Source organism: Salmo salar, chromosome ssa25 (genome assembly GCF_905237065.1).
Source record: "Salmo salar chromosome ssa25, Ssal_v3.1, whole genome shotgun sequence".
Taxonomy (NCBI): Eukaryota; Metazoa; Chordata; class Actinopteri; order Salmoniformes; family Salmonidae; genus Salmo; species Salmo salar.
The window spans coordinates 18,736,304-18,754,237 of record NC_059466.1 but is presented as its reverse complement, the minus strand read 5'-3'; the positions used below and the strand labels follow the sequence as shown (position 1 = coordinate 18,754,237).

General features: G+C 41.9%; 1 protein-coding gene across 2 annotated transcripts in view; it reads right to left on the bottom strand.

Moving 5' to 3' along the window:
• Nucleotides 1-9,690: 9,690 nt before the first annotated feature.
• Nucleotides 9,691-17,934, bottom strand: part of LOC106586322 (ly6/PLAUR domain-containing protein 6B) — a 55,011-nt gene continuing 46,767 nt past the window's right edge. For both annotated transcript variants that reach the window (XM_014173495.2, XM_045707370.1), the window contains exons 2-5: nt 16,397-16,537; nt 16,151-16,249; nt 10,853-10,983; nt 9,691-10,682 (exon numbers count right to left, since the gene is read on the bottom strand). In XM_014173495.2, the coding sequence (XP_014028970.1) occupies nt 10,485-10,682; nt 10,853-10,983; nt 16,151-16,249; nt 16,397-16,520 (552 nt within the window). In that variant the 5' untranslated portion in view covers nt 16,521-16,537 and the 3' untranslated portion in view covers nt 9,691-10,484. The remainder of the gene's footprint in view (nt 10,683-10,852; nt 10,984-16,150; nt 16,250-16,396; nt 16,538-17,934) is intronic.

Below are 17,934 nucleotides of genomic sequence, written 5' to 3'. Positions count from 1 at the left end.
TTGTCCACACATCAGAGCAGAGCTGTAGAGACAAGGCTGCCAACAACCCCTGGTCTTCTCTGTCAACACCTCAGACAGGGTAGCATGTTGGGACTAAATGCAACCATCTATATCCTAAACAGTGAAAGACACACGTCTGCTGTCATGCACCATAGCCATGCATGATCAATCAAATAATCACATTACTGTAATCATAATCTCGGCACCCAAACCAAATCCGATACTCGATGTCACGACTCACGAGAGACTACTGTGAACACAAATGCAAATGTTTTATAAACTCCAACCCTTGGGGGACTGAATGGAAATTACCTTACCTGCTCTGACTTGTGACCCTGTCCTGATACAGCATTGCTACAATACACAGTGAACAATCTACTTTGTTCCCACTAAAATATCATTAGTGTACATCTTTTAGGCAACAGTTATCAACAATCTAGTCTGTATATAGAGATTCCAGACATTTACATCTGTGTAATAGAGCACCTTTACTTCAAACACCCTGAAGATCTAAAGAGCCTTAACAAGTCACCCTCTCCAAACTGTGAATGGTAGGATCCACCTGTCTTGTGACCTGGATCAGAGGCAGGGTCATGCCATGCTGTGGTCCCTACAGGGGGAGCTTAGTCCGTGGCCACCCTACGCCCTGTCCATGGACATCAAAGGACACATCCCAAAACAGAGACAGAAAGATAGTGACTTAAACAGAACCTCTCTCTTATGCTATGTTTGTTGATGTTTGTCCACAGAAAAATAATAATTTATACATATTGAGGCTGATGATAACAGAAAACAAATTTGATTGAATTAAGAGAATATTCCGCAAACTTCCCGAGGTCAAGAGGCGGAAAACAACTGGTGAGAAGATAGACATCTTTGACGTTAGATCCATAAGCACAAGACCTAACCAACCTCTCTGACTGTTGATAATTGGACATATCTTCTCAGCTCAGTCAACCTGAGAGACTAGATACAGGTCTTCAATGAATTGCTCTGATGGGTTTCAGCTTATGCTCTGTCGAGGCTTGACAGCATCTCATCTTAAAGTGCTAAGATGATGTTGAGGAGTTGCCCCCTGCAGGGTCTTAGTTACTGTACCTGGACATTCCCGTCAACTGTGCATTAGATTTAAAAGGGTCCGTACAACACGCACTGAGATGAAGAGGTTGGAGTAAACAGTCCATGAGCCAATTAAGGCTGAATTAAAGGGTTGGCTTTGATGGGATACTATGAGGAAAATAAGAACAATTATAAAGCCTCAGGATATGATCTATCCATCAACAACTGTTTCTTTAAAAAAAATATACTGGCCACGTTCGGAAGTCATTCATACCTTTTATAAAAGATGGACTGCCAAGACCATCTGCAATAGAGCATTCAGGAAAGCTGATAGCAACGAATCTTTTCTCGTTTCTCACTTTCCCACCTTCCTTTTATTTCCCTCACCAACTTTAAACATCAGCTATCTGAGCAGCTAACCGATCGCTGCAGCTGTACATAGCCCATCTGTACATTGCCCACCCTATCTACCTACCTCATCCCCTTACTGTTTTTATTTGATTTACTTTTCTGCGCTTTTTACACAGCAGTATCTCTACTTGCACATCATCATATGCTCGTTTATCACTCCAGTGTTAATCTGCTAAATTGTAATTATTCGCTCCTATGGCCTATTTATTGCCTACCTCCTCATGCCTTTTGCACACACTGTATATTAAAGACTTTCTTTTTTCTACTGTGTCATTGACTTGTTTATTGTGTTATTGGCTTGTTTGTTTGCTCCATGTGTAACTCTGTGTTGTTGTCTGTGTCACACTGCTTTGCTTTATCTTGGCCAGGTCGCAGTTGTAAATGAGAACTTGTTCTCAACTTGCCTACCTGGTTAAGTAAAGGTGAAATAAATAAAATAAAATAAAAGCATCAACTCCTCCCGTTTTAACCTTTATCTTAGTCAAGTCTTCAGAAGCCGCCCTTATTAGTATAGCAGAAGTTCTGGATATCCAGGACCAGACTTCACCAACAATCTCTTTGAAGAGAGAAAGAGATGCCTGTGAACTGTGGAGGAGATGCTACCTTCTCTCTTTTCACACCTACAGCAACAGCCACCTATCCAGTTCCGAATGGAGGCCTAGTAGCATAACTAGTCTTGTGTAAACAGGAGGTGTTAGATCTAAGCAGGTTCTTTGGCATCACAGGGCCTCTCCTGCTGTGACTGAGTAATGGGATGTGGAAAGCAGATCACAGGGCAGCCCTGAGGAGCCTTGAGTTCAGTGTTTTCACTACACTACATGGGAGGAGGTCCTCCACTCCTACTCCAAGGCTAGGGCCTGACCTGCCGTTACCACCCCAGACATGAAGGGGTGTCTTTGGGGTGGTCTGGAGGGCCGCGACCCTCTCTGCTGGACCTCCCTGGGCTTCAGATCTGAGAGGGCATAATGACTAACCCAGATAACATGTGTCGACGGCTGGCAGGTTTATGAGGCTGGTGACACATGATGAGAGGACCTGTAGAACCAGATTAAACATGCCAGCCTAGCCAATCAGTATAACTGATGTTGAGAGCTAACCCTAACCCTCACCAATGACAACATTGTGGGAGCCAAAGGTTTCAATTCTTCCCATGTTACTGTACATGAATCATTGAGCATAACAGCTACATTATACAAACCATTTCACTGTACTTGAGCTATGGGAAATCATAGGACATTTCATAGGAAATCTTACATATACTTCACGTACACATTTAGATTAGTGCAGAGTAGTAAACTGAGTCGCACCAGAATATGTACAGTTGAAGTCGGAAGTTTATATACTCCTTAGCCAAATACATTTAAACTGTTTTTGTTTTTTTTTACAAATCCTGACATTTAATCCAACAAAAAATTCCCTGTTTTAGGTCAGTTAGGATCACTAATTTATTTTAAGAATGTGAAATGTCAGAATAATAGTAGAGAGAAAGATTTATTTCATCACATTCCCAGTGGGTCAGAAGTTTACATACACTCAATTAGTATTTGGAAGCATTGCCTTTAAATTGTTTAACTTGGGTCAAACGTTTTGGGTTGCCTTCCACAAGCTTCCCACAACAAGTTGGGTGAATTCTGGCCCATTCCTCCTGACACAGATGGTGTAACTGAGTCAGGTTTGTAGGCCTCCTTGCTCGCACACACTTTTTCAATTCTGCCCACAAATGTTCTATGGGATTGAGGTCAGGGCTTTGTGATGGCCACTCCAATACCTTGACTTTTGTCACGACTTCAGCCAAAGTCGGGTCCTCTCCTTGTTCGGGCGGTGCTCGGCGTCGCCGGTCTTCTAGCCATCATCAATCCACTTATCATTTTCCATTTGTTTTGTCTTGTTTTCCTCACACCTGGTTTCAATCCCCTCAATCACTTGTTGTGTATTTAACCCTCTGTTCCCCCCATGTCTTTGTGTGGAACTGTTTATTGTTTCATGTATGCGCATGTTAGGCTGGTTGCGCTGGGTTATGTCAACCCGTGTTGTATTTCGTGTTAGTTGTGCCGTGTGTTTTTGGTTCGCCAAATAAAAGGCTCCGTTTGCTACCCAATATCTGCTCTCCTGCGCCTGATTCCCTTACAGCCATTTACGCATACCTAACAACTTTGTTGTCCTTAAGCCATTTTGCCACAACTTTGGAAGTATGCTTGAGGTCATTGTCCATTTGGAAGACCCATTTGCGACCAAGCTTTAACTTCCTGACTGATGTCTTGAGATGTTGCTTCAATATATCCATATAATTTTCCTACCTCATGATGCCATCTATTTTGTGAAGTGCACCAGCAAAGCACCCCCACAACATAATGCTGCCACCCCCGTGCTTCACGGCTGGGATGATGTTCTTCGGCTTGCAAGCCTCCCCCTTTTTCCTCCAAACATAACGATGGTCAAACAGTTCTATTTTTGTTTCATCAGACCAGAGGGCATTTCTCCAAAAAGTACGATCTTTGTCCCCATGTGCAGTTGCAAACTGTAGTCGCTTTTTTATGGCGGGTTTGGAGCAGTGGCTTCTTCCCTGCTGAGCGGCCTTTCAGGTTATGTCAATATAGGACTCATTTTACTGTGGATATAGATACTTTTGTACCCGTTTCCTCCAGCATCTTGTTCAGGGATTGATTTGCACTTTTCGCACCAAAGTGCGTTCATCTCTAGGAGACAGAACGCGTCTCCTTCCTGAGCGGTATGACGGCTGCGTGGCCCCATGGTGTTTATACTTGCGTACTATTGTTTGTACAGATGAACGTGGCACCTTCAGGTGTTTGGAAATTGCTCTCAAGGATGAAGCAGACTTGTGGAGGTCTACAAATGTTATTTTGAGGTCTTGGCTGATTTCTTTTGATTTTCCCATGATGTCAAGCAAAGAGGCACTACGTTTGAAGGTAGGCCTTGAAATACATCCACAGGTACACCTCCAATTGACTCAAACAATGTCAATTTGCCTATCAGAAGATTCTAAAGCCATGACATCATTTTCTGGATTTTTCCAAGCTGTTTAAAGGCACAGTCAAGTTAGTGTATGTAAACTTCTGACCCACTGGAATTGTGATACAGTGAATTATAAGTGAAATAATCTAGCAGGAAACAATATTCGAAAAAATGACTTGTGTCGTGCACACAGTAGATGTCCTAACCCGCTTGCCAAAACTATAGTTTGTTAACAAGAAATTTGTGAAGTGGTTGAAAAACGAGTTTTAATGACTCCAACCTAAGTGTATGTAAACTTCTGACTTCAACTGTAAGGGATAATCAATGAGAGGCTATGCGTTCTCTGGAAAATAATGAAAGACTTGGAGTGGAACTAACCTTCCACTGAGTTGCATTATTTTCCAGAAAACATATAAAGCCCTGAGTTGATTAATCCCTTTTACACCATGGATATAATTTAACACATTTACCACTAGAAATGTGTTCATTTGCCGGTAGAAATCTGTTCACCATCCACTGAAGTAGCTAGCAAGTTTACTAGATAGCAACAGTAGTTGCCTTGGTAACCAAACAAACAGACTTGCTAGTTTAGCTAATTAAACCATCAGTCCTAGCTTGATATTATGAAAATCGTACTCAACAACGCCAATAATGTTTTTAATTTGACTTTTGCTTTCAAAAGCAGCTCAAACATATAACAAGTAAGAACTATAGCCATTTAATTCTACCGTGCTGATATACTTACTGTACAGTGCGTTATAGGAAAATAACGCACGCTCTAGAAGTCCCTTCAAGCTAATCAGAAATGAGTATTCAACAATGCCATGGTATACAACGGGACACATAGTATAGTCAAAAGGTGTGTGTAACCTGTCAACATTTGTATCTGAGACATACAGTATAACTTGAGACATTTTTAGGATTGAGGAGACAGTAATAGTTTGACCTGGGGATGTCCCCATCCACACACCCTGATCAAACATTGAATGATTTAAAAAGACTGGGTTGAAAGAGAATTGACCCTCCCGGCACAATTACTATGCTGAATACATTCCAAGGGTACTAGGATGGAATATTAGAATACTACTGGCCCAGTTTTACTTGAAACTAGTCTGGCGATCCGAATCTCCCAGGCTGCACAGACAATTTGAAGTTGATATAGTCTACTCAAAGGGTTCTTCTTAGAACATGTAACCTATGAAATGGAAAGATTTGTCCAGAGTCAGCAAGAAAAACAAAAGAGTACAGTTTTATATAACTTATTTAATTTACTTTCAACACTAATCTCCTTAGTTGAAAAAACTAGCCAGCCACACCGTCTCGATCTATCAGCAGACCCTTTCCTTTGAGTCATTAGAGTTCCTGTCTCTCCTTTGGTAAGAGTCTGACTGGGGTTTGGCCAGGCCTTTGAGACTCAGCTTAACCTTGTATCAAGGGGCTAAGATCCCCATAGCAGAATAAAGTGCTGGGATTTCTCCCTCTGAAATACTGTCAGCCAATTAGCATTGTGAACTCTGCCCTCACATTGGAATGTTAATCCCCGATTGGCCGTCGCCGTGTAAACATACCCGGACAAAGAATCATGTTAGGTAACCAAAACCCACCACCAACCAATACTGTGACTGTAAGAGAAGAACAACTAGGGGCCTGGGGAGGAAACAAAAATTGTTCAGAGGGGAAATGGTCAGATTTGCTATTAAACATGAGAAAGAGGTAAGTGATATCCCCTTTTAGAGGCCTACCTGCAACATCAGAGGAAGAGTATACAGTTGAGAGCGAAGGAATGAGAGAGAGAGAGAGAGAGAGAGAGAGAGAGAGAGAGAGAGAGAGAGAGAGAGAGAGAGAAAGAAAGAAAACAAGAGGTGAATATGATTGGCATGCATACTGCTGGTCAACCAAGCATAGCAGAAAGTCTTGACCGTACTTAGTTGATCATTGGAGTCTTGGCTCAACCATTTCATTACAGAAGCATTATGGGATTGGCCTAACTCAGTTATAGATGTGGTTTGGTTCCCTAACTGCCCAGACCACTTCAAATGTGCCTATTGATAGAAGTCATAAGTCCCAATACTAAACTAATGGTTTTCTATTTTCAATCCATCAATTTATTTTTAATAACTTAAAAGTGACATATAATCTAATACTGTGCTTCAGTGGTGGATAATGTCATAATCGGATTAAGTTTAATTCAATAGAAGATTGCATAAAGACAATTGTTATGGCATAGTAAAGCAGGGGCTAAATGTGGTCCATGTGAAGCATTACAATGCAACTTCATCCAGTATTAATCCCATACAGTCACAGAATTGTATCCTGTGGACCTAACATATCTATCAATAGCATTTAGTTAAGATGTATTCCAGTGCATCAGAATGTCTTGATCAAGCAAGTGTTTTTAATCTGAGCCAGCAATACATTTTGCAATCTGCTCCAACCACTGACAGTAAACGGCTGAGACACAAAGCAGCCATCGGGGGCCAATCTGAGGGGGGTATGTGGGGTGGCTCGAGAGCGTCACTGGGTCTTTGTGAGACCGATGACTCCAGAGAGGGTGGAAAGTGACAGGCTGCAGCTCCATGCCTAATAAAGCCAGAACAAAGCGAGCAGCGGCCAGAGCAAACAGCGTGCGCACACACACACACACACACACACACACACAGCCCCAAGTCAACGGCTGTCCAGTGAGGCCTCTTCTGTGAAGCCAAAACAGCCAGACACACACTTTCACTGGTCTTAGACAATGGAAACCCATCCCCCAACGTATCGTGCGCCCTTGCGCACACACACACCCTGACTGTTCTAGATGACCTGTACTGTTTTTAGAGCATGCTTCTCTGTAATAGTCTGTTTTTTTTTTAAAACACATGACAAGGCAGAAATGAGGGCCTAATTTCAGGAAGTGAATGTCTGTTTTGACAGTCCCTTCAACACCCTCCTTCATGATGCACCCAAGGGCTAGGTGCAGGTGAGGCCCCTACTGGCTATACTCTCACTGGATAGGGGTGTTATGGTAGCTCTGACGAGAGACGGACTGATCCATCACAACCAACCATGCTAATCTATCATGCATCAGGCTGCAAGCTGAGTGGCTTTCTTAAAACACACTCCTGAGAAAAGAAGGCAAACAGAAGAGCTTCTGATAATGACCCCCGAGCTCCCATTAACACTATCACAGCAAATACAGATTACCTCTCTGACCATTAGGATATTAGTAAGTGTACAATATGAACCCTGTAAGGTGGAGATTCCGCAAATGTGAACTGCCCTTTACGATAACTAATTGCGTTAGTTTGAAACATTTCAGAGTTTACCATTTAAATGGTCACCAAGCGCTGAGAAATAAAGGAACAAACATTGTATGGCAATTCATAGGAAAAGTTATTAAGTGATAATGCCCAAGAAGCCGGTGCTTGTTGTTAGTATGGCAATTCATAGGAAAAGTTATTAAGTGATAATGCCCAAGAAGCCGGTGCTTGTTGTTAGCAAACCGTGCCAATATATCCTCCAAACATCGGCTTCGAGGGCATTATCCCTTTTATACAACGGGTTACCAACATATTCAAATAATGATTGACATATTTTCATAAAAACATAATTTGTATGAATATATTCATACTATTTCATGCTTCCACAAAATATAGCACTAACACAAATCTAGGGTTGCTACCCTAGCCGGCTGGCCGTTCATTCTGTCGGTTAGGTTGCCAGAGACACAGTACTTTAGTATTTTTGTTCGATATCTATGGACGCGAGCCAGTCGTTCGTTCTAAATGTTCCATCGCCATGCTGTCTGGCAAACGTTCTTATCCCTTGCTTGCTAGCTAGCCAACTTCCACTAATACAGTCACATCAAACAGTGCAGCCAGAATAACAGAAATGAACTGCATTTGCATTTGTTTAAGCTGTTTTCTAGTGACATTTATTTGGATACATCCATAACAATGAGCTAATGATAAACGATTTTCCCCGGCATAGACAATTTGATCTCTTGCCAGGACACGGTTGTCACTAGTTACCACAGCCACAAAGTCAAAAACCCTGCCGATTTCCACTCTTTCTTCTCTTCTTAAAATTCGATTTTAAACCAAACCTCAGCCATAGCCTTAACAACACTGCTAACTTTATGCCTTACCCTAACCTTAAATTATGACCAAAAAGCTTTTTGTTTCCAATAGTTTATTTTACTTTGTGGCTGTGGTAACTAGTGACAACTCCAGGACACAGTTCAGAGGAGCTAGACGACTACACTAACACAATCACTTCAAACGGAATCTGGAAAAACAGCAAACTAGCTGTGTTTCATTTTGTTTGACCTGTTTTTCTATTGAAATGTATTTGTATGTATCCATAAACATTATGCTGATTCATGATTTCGACTGGCTGAGAAAAGTTGCCTGCCTGTCCATCTCTTCCCGGCACTTTCATTACTATGAAACAGTTGGAGATCGAATTTCCATATTGAAACAACGTTACAGATGTCTGAGAGACAGACAGCACGTTTTATACAAGCCGCCACTGTTGGAAACGAAATTCTAGTCTAAAAGAAATGGGAGATACTGTCTAGATGCTTTTTACAGTAGAGATCAAGTTCATAAATTGCCTGGCTGGGCTGATGCGATGGTGGATTGAACAGTGAGATTGAACAGTTCAATGTAGTCTTAGTGGGTGGTAACATGTGGATTAGACACTGGCTGGAACTCGGTTTTAACCAATCAGCATCCAGGATTAGACCCACCCATTGTATAATATGCCATAAATAACAGAACATTCCATGGTTTCTTGACATATTCATTAAATATCAATAAAACACGATAAGAAGGTTAACCTTTAAAAAGGTTGACTTTTTCATGTTGCTGACATGGAAAGTCATAAAATCCTTTGTCGTTAATCTCTCACAACTTCATGGCAATGATAGTTTTATGGCATATTACATCACCAGACATTGCAACTATTTATGTAAATAATTATCATATTCAATCTTTTTCTGAGATTTCCAGATCAAAGAACAGATGTGATAAGACCTCTTCACAACATGAGGCAGAAACAGGGCCAGCACGCAGCTTGGTGAATGAGTCTCACATGCTAGGAACTACATAAGGGTCATGATGAGCACCATGTTGTCATATGGCCACAGACATGGGACTTCTGCAAAGAGATAATACATTCTGGTAAAAGTAACACTGTAATGTCATTAAGGCATATTGTGGAGAAAAGCTAAATATATAGAAAAGTAAATCTTTACAAAAGTATAGTTCTTTCCATTTTATTTAAGGATATTCACAAGTTATGCTATAAAAAAATACAAGTAACAATATTTCTTAACAAAACATTCAAGTGCAAAATGGCTTTCATTTTGTGCCATACTATGGATCAAGTACTAATACATTTACGCCAGATTCCATGTCTATCATCATCTCCCAAAGTTCTCCCTGATCCAATGGGCCTATGTGTCCAGTCATTCCTGGTCCATGTGTGCACTGCAGTGCTGCAGAATCCCACAGAGAACACATGATTAACATTCCCAGGACCATGAATAATCCTAGAGAATGTTCTGTGGAACATTTAAAGTCTCCCGGTTCCAGCCTCTCATTCGGCATGCTCCATATAGTAGTTTGGGGTTCTGGCCAGGACTGGTTGAAGGATCGGTCACTGGGCCTCCATCTTTGAATCAGTAATGGACATTAGACTTATGATGGGCATGATCCTCCTTGAACCCTTCTGGCTAACTCCTCTGCTTGCCAACTCCACTAGCCAGCAAGCTACATCCAATTCTATAGATCCACTGACCATTGGTCTTTCTCCAATTCTATTGATTCCATGGACACTTTCTCCAGTCCCATTGGCTTATGTAGATGCAACCAATGTTATCAAACCAAGCATCATTCATTAGGACACAGCTGTAGTCCTACGTGATTGTTCGATTGATCTATGTGACATCTTTAACACAGATTACCACCACACATCCTCCATGTTCAGAGGAACATGCTGGTCTGGTATAGTCTGGTCCCCTTTATAGGGACATGCTCTGAGGGACAGCAGTGTCACAGTAGGACCAGTCTGGTCAACCCCAGGCCCAGGGTGGTGAGTAATGTCATCCAGCAGCGACCCCACGCTGTCCTCACAGGGGCCTGGGGTGGGGCTGAGCTGTAGGCCTGCTGCCTCATGGCAAACACAGCATTGGTGTGGTTGGTGGGGACCTCCACGTTGCAGATCATACCCTCACAGCACGACACACACTCCTACAAAAGGGAGAGAGAGAGAGAGAGGGAGAGAGCGGAGGAGTGAGCGACAACAAAATGAAAACACAAGGGCAGCAGTAATGGCAAATACTTTTCAGCTGATTCTACAAATTCCTGAGTAGACAGATGATGGTGGGTTATTGTGGATGGGTTTTGGTGTATGGACTTACTGTGTGACCCATGTCCCTGTGATGTCTACAGCCTGAAGCGTGACACACCTCCCTGGCAGCACACTTTTTGGTCACAAACTTGGTCTTGCCATGACTGGTGAAGTGGTGGACTGTCATACAGAACTGTGTATCTGAGGAAAGCATAACAAAGAAATATACATTACTCAACTGGTTAGCTGGCTTGACACGGGCCGGAGCTGTCCGGAGCGCCATGTTTTTGGGGAACTGCATACCGGCTTTGCTATAAAACAAAGTGGCCTATCACGGCCCAGATTCAGACACTGAGTCAAAAAAAGGTTGATCAAAGCAGAATGAAAGCGGGATCTGCATTGAATAGCAATGGGGAGTGGGCATTCATATCCTGATTCCGCTTTGTTCAAGTTTATTTGCTGCTAGTCTGTGAATCCGGTGTATACATGCCAGTAGACTGTTAGAGTTTGAGAATGCGCAGATTGAGAATACGCCAGCTTGAATGCGCAGGATGCACTGTTACAAGTTGTCAAATAAGGGTTCGTACGGTCATGACAATCCTGGAAAAGTCGTGGAATTTTAATATTGTGTTTCCCTTTTTAAATAAATAAAAACATCTACATATCAGCCATGATTAGAATTAGGTCTCCCTTTAGCGCGTCTCTGTGTGTGTGCTGTGAATCATCTGTGTGTGTGCTAGTGCAAGTGGGCAGTTGCCCGATGAGAGAGATATTTCAGCAGCAGGTAGACTATAAAATAATGAGAGACTAGACTAAACTCAGCAAAAAAAGAAACGTCACTGTCAACTGCGTTCATTTTCAGCAAACTTAACATGTGTAAATATTTGTATGAACATAACAAGATTCAACAACTGAGACATAAACTGAACAAGTTCCACAAACATGTGACTAACTGAAATGGAATAATGTGTCCCTGAACAAAGGGGGGGGTGGTCAAAATTAAAAGTAACAGTAACAGTCAGTATCTGGTGTGGCCACCAGCTGCATTAAGTACTGCAGTGCATCTCCTCCCCATGGACTGCACTAGATTTGCCAGTTCTTGCTGTGAGATGTTACCCCACTCTTCCACCAAGGCACCTGCAAGTTCTCTGACATTTCTGGGGGGAATGACCCTAGCCCTCACCCTCCGATCCAACAGGACCCAGACGTGCTCAATGGGATTGAGATCTGGGCTCTTCACTGGACATGGCAGAACACTGATATTCCTGTCTTGCAGGAAGTCACACACAGAACGAGCAGTACGGCTGGTGGCATTGTCATGCTGGAGGGTCATGTCAAGATGAGCCTGCAGGAAGGGTACCACATGAGGGAGGAGGATGTCGTCCCTGTAACGCACAGCGTGGAGATTGCCTGCAATGACAACAAGCTCAGTCCGATGATGCTGTGACACACCGCCCCAGACCATGACGGACCCTGCACCTCCAAATCGATCCCGCTCCAGAGTACAGGCCTCAGTGTAATGCTAATTCCTTCGACGATAAACGTGAATCCGACCATCACCCCTTGTGAGACAAAACAGCGACTCGTCAGTGAAGAGCACTTTTTGCCAGTCATGTCTGGTCCAGCGACGGTGGGTTTGTGCCTATAGGTGACGTTGTTGTCAGTGATGTCTGGTGAGGACCTGCCTTACAACAGGCCTACAAGCCCTCAGCCCAGCCTCTCTCAGCCATAACTGTGACTTTAATTGCCTACCGTCTGTAATCTGTCTTACGACCGTTCCATAGATGCATGTTCATTAATTGTTTATGTTTCATTGAACAAGCATGGGAAACAGTGTTTAAACCCTTTACAATTAAGATCTGTGAAGTTATTTGGATTTTTATGAATTGTCTTTGAAAGACAGGGTCCTGAAAAAGGGACGGTTCTTTTTTTTTTTGCTGAGTTTATATAGCCAATTCAAAACATAGCTTGTAGTATGGCTAGTTATCTCGCTAGATAACTATTTAGCTATAAGCATTAACGTCGTTGACTCTGTCGCCTTTCCACCAGCACCGTTGAGAAAAAAAATGACACGGTTGGGATTCCCCTCTAGACATTTAGGCCTATATCCGACAAATGTCATTATAATTATTATTATGTATATATTTTTTCAATATCTTTGTTAAATTGTAAAAATGCCAATAATCATCAGCAAAATATGACAATTAGATAATGCCATGCGCTTTCTTCCTGTCTTCTCCATTCAGATTATTTAAAAATGTAAATAATTAGGGGGTAGATCAGCTTTAATATTGCAGATAGATTGCAATGTAATCGTCTGCATCATTTCCAATCCCACATATTTGTTGGTAAATATATAAAGATATACACATTGTAAAATAATAGTGAAGACATCAAAACTATGAAATAACACATATGGAATCATGTAGTAACGAAAAAAGTGTTAAACAAATCCAAATATATTTTATATGTGAGATTCTTCAAAGTAGCCACCCTTTGCCTTGATGACAGCTTTGCACACTCTTGGCATTCTCTCAACCAGCTTCATGACGTAGTCACCTGGAATGCATTTCAATTAACAGGTGTGCCTTGTTAAAAGTAAATTTGTGGAATTTCTTTCCTTCTTAATGCGTTTGAGCCAATCAGTTGTGTTCTGACAATGTAGGGGTGGTATACAGAAGATAACCCTATTTGGTAAAAGACCAAGTCCATATTATGGCAAGAACAGCTCAAATAAGCAAAGCGAAACGACAGCCTATCATTACGTTAAGACATGAAGGTCAGTCAATTTGGAAAATTTCAAGAACTTTAAAAATGTCCTAAATTGCAGTTGCAAACACCATCAAGCTCTATGATGAAACTGGCTCTCATGAGGACCGCCACAGGAAAGGAAGACCCAGAGTTACCTATGCTGCAAAGGATAAGTTCATTAGAGTTACCAGCCTCAGATTGCAGCCCAAATAAATGCTTCACAGAGTTCAAGTAACAGACACATATCAACAACAACTGTTCAGAGGAGACTGCGCGAATCAGGCCTTCATGGTCGAATTCCTGCAAAGAAACCACTACTATAGGACACCAATATGAAGAAGAGACTGGCTTGGGCCAAGAAACACGAGCAATGGACATTAGACCGGTGGAAATCTTTCCTTTGGTCTGATGAGTCCAAATTTAAGATTTTTGGTTCCAACCGCTGGGCCTTTGTGAGACGCAGGTGAACGGATGATCTCCGCATGTGTGGTTCCCACTGTGAAGCATGGAGGAGGTGTGATGGTGTGGGGGTGCTTTGCTGGTGATATTGTCTGTGATGTATTTAGAATTCAAGGCACACTTAACCAGCATGGCTACCACAGCATTCTGCAGCGATACGCCATCCCAACTGGTTTGCACTTAGTGGGACTATCAATTGTTTTGGAACAGGACAATGACCCAACACACCTCCAGGCTGTGTAAGGGCTATTTGACCAAGGAGAGTGATGGAGTACTGCATCAGATGACCTGGCCTCCACAATCACCCAACCCCAACCCAATTGAGATGGTTTGGGATGAGTTGGACTGCAGAGTAAAGGAAAAGCATCCAACAAGTGCTCAGCATGTGGGAACTCCTTCAAACTGTTGGAAAAGCATTCCAGGTGAAGTTGGTTGAGAGAATGCCAAGTGTGTGCAAAACTGTCAATGTAAAATAGATTTGGAATTGTTTTAACACTTTTTTGGTTACAAAATCATTCCCTATGTGTTTATTTAATAGGTTTGATGTCTTCACTATTATTATACAACGTATAAAATTGTCAATATAAAGAAAAATCCTTGAATGAGTAGCTGTGTCCAATTTTTGACCGGTACTGTTATATACACATAAATATACAGTGCCTTTGGAAAGTATTCAGACCCCTTAACTGTTTCCACATTTTGTTACGTTACAGCTTATTCTAAAATTGATGAAATCGTTTTTTCCCCCTCATCAATCTACACACAACACCCCATAATGACAAACCAAATACAGGTTATACATTTTTGCTAATATTACACCTCCAATTGACTCAAATTATGTCAATTAGCCTATCAGAAGCTTCTAAAGCCATGACATCATTTTCTGGAATTTTCCAAGTTGTTTAAAGACACAGTCAACTTAGTGTATGTAAACTTCTGACCCACTGGAATTGTGATAAAGTGAATTGTAAGTGAAATAATCTCTCTGTAAACAATTGTTGGAAAAATTACTAGATATCCTAACTGACTTTCCAAATCTATAGTTTGTTAACAAGAAATTTGTGGAGTGGTTGAAAAACGAGTTTTAATGACTCCAACCTAAGTGTATGTAAACTTCCGAGTTCAACTGTATCTGATGCAAAAGATCAGAGCATTTAGCTTAAAATGTTGATAAACTATTATTTCTTAACATTATTAGTTCAGCAATGCGCACAAGGCAGTAGGCTACGCTCAAATGTTAATTTGGCTACCGGACAATGAAATAAAGTTGAAAACCAATAGAACATGAGAGAAATAGGCTACTGGTTTCATGGCATGTATAAAATAATTGCCTCTACGAATATGGTAGGATTTTGCCTAGGATACTTTGAAGCAGGGTAAAATGTATGTCGTAAAATGTTCAGGTTTCAAACAATTAAGTAGCTTTATGTTTTCAAAATGGATACTGCCTCCAGCTAATTGCAAAGATGTGTGACGGTCTGATGAAGCCTGCCTTCAAGCGCGCATGAATTAACAGTTGAGAAATAAAAATACTTGCTATTTTTAATCATGGCCCAAAATCTATTTTTAACACAGGATTGCACTTAGAACTGTTGCGCAATGATTGGGCTTATAAAAGTTCTGTCTGACAGATTTTCCACTAAAAGGCTCTGTATCTGTATGCCGTGCATGTGATAAATAAGAAACATAACAAATATACCTACGTGCCAATTCAATTGTTTTTCTCCTCCTGGACAATTGGCCGGAGCCAATTTTTATTTAATCGGCTTTTCTTTTATTACCGGCTAACAGAAACTCTGCTACATAGAGATGCCACCAATTATTGGTCATGTAAATTTGGTTAAAAGTCACAGAGAAGTCATGGAAGTCATGAAATCAAAATGTATATGTTCCCTTAACAGTGAATAATCAGAGGTTTCTATAGCATAATGTCATTTGGGAATTTCTGTGAACGTAGTCTAATGGACCGACTTGAAAAATGACTGCTCCTGCGCCTCTTTCAAGCACTGGCTATAACAGCATAATCATAAGGTATTAAAACAGTGTAACAGCAACAATAACAATGATTATTAAGTACTGGTTAACCCTATTAGTCATGCCAATGAGAAACACTAATATCTAACAGTATCTGTGTGAAACAACAGAGAGCACTACTCACTCTGTGGACACCACTTGTCCTCAGCCCAGCGGTTACAGTTGTAGTTGTCTGCAGCTTGCTCGCAGGTGAAGCACTTGAAGCTCTTAGGGAATGGAGTGGCTGTAAAGACATTCCCCCACTGTGTGTGAATCTGTGTTTTCACTCACATTGCTTCTGTTCAAACTTTTGTTTTGATGGATTCAAGTATAAAAAGTTGACGACATTGTTGAAGACATGACATCATTTCAACGAGTAAGCAGAACGTACCTTCCACAGGTGGTTTGACGTTGTAGAAGTTGATGCGATCAGCTGTAACCTGGTCACATATGGCCACCAGCGCCAGGAGTTGGATAGCAGCTGTGAGGTGCAGGGCCATGGAGAATGACATCATCACAGTCTATCAGCAACCTGAACCACAGCAACAGAAAGAATCAGGAATGGACATACAGTGAGGGAAAAAAGTATTTGATCCCCGGCTGATTTTGTATGTTTGCCCACTGACAAAGAAATGATCAGTCTATAATTTTAATGGTAGGTTTATTTGAACAGTGAGAGACAGAATAACAACAAAAAAATCCAGAAAAACGCATGTCAAAAATGTTATAAATTGATTTGCATTTTAATGAGGGAAATAAGTATTTGACCTCCTCTCAATCAGAAAGATTTCTGGCTCCCAGGTGTCTTTTATACAGGTAACGAGCTGAGATTAGGAGCACACTCTTAAAGGGAGTGCTCCTAATCTCAGTTTGTTACCTGTTTAAAAGACACCTGTCCACAGAAGCAATCAATCAATCAATCAGATTCCAAACTCTCCACCATGGCCAAGACCAAAGAGCTCTCCAAGGATGTCAGGGACAAGATTGTAGACCTACACAAGGCTGAAATGTTCTACAAGACCATCGCCAAGCAGCTTGGTGAGAAGGTGACAACAGTTGGTGCGATTATTCGCAAATGGAAGAAACACAAAAGAACTGTCTCCCTCGGCCTGGGGCTCCATGCAAGATCTCACCTCGTGGAGTTGCAATGATCATGAGAACGGTGAGGAATCAGCCCAGAACTACACGGGAGGATCTTGTCAATGATCTCAAGGCAGCTGGGACCATAGTCACCAAGAAAACAATTGGTAACGCACTACACCGTGAAGGACTGAAATCCTGCAGCGCCCGCAAGGTCCCCCTGCTCAAGAAAGCACATATACATGCACGTCTGAAGTTTGCCAATGAACATTTGAATGATTCAGAGGACAACTAGGTGAAAGTGTTGTGGTCAGATGAGACCAAAATGGAGCTATTTGGCATTAACTCAACTCACCGATTTTGGAGGAGGAATGCTGCCTATGACCCCAAGAACACCATCCCCACCATCAAACATGGAGGTGGAAACATTATGCTTTGGGGGTGTTTTTCTGCTAAGGGGACAGGACAACTTCACCGCATCAAAGGGACGACGGACGGGGCCATGTACCGTCAAATCTTGGGTGAGAACCTCCTTCCCTCAGCCAGGGCATTGAAAATGGGTCGTGGATGGGTATTCCAGCATGACAATGACCCAAAACACACAGCCAAGGCAACAAAGGAGTGGCTCAAGAAGAAGCACATTAAGGTCCTGGAGTGGCCTAGCCAGTCTCCAGACCTTAATCCCATACAAAATCTGTGGAGGGAGCTGAAGGTTCGAGTTGCCAAACGTCAGCCTCGAAACCTTAATGACTTGGAGAAGATCTGCAAAGAGGAGTGGGACAAAATCCCTCCTGAGATGTGTGCAAACCTGGTGGCCAACTACAAGAAACGTCTGACCTCTGTGGTTGC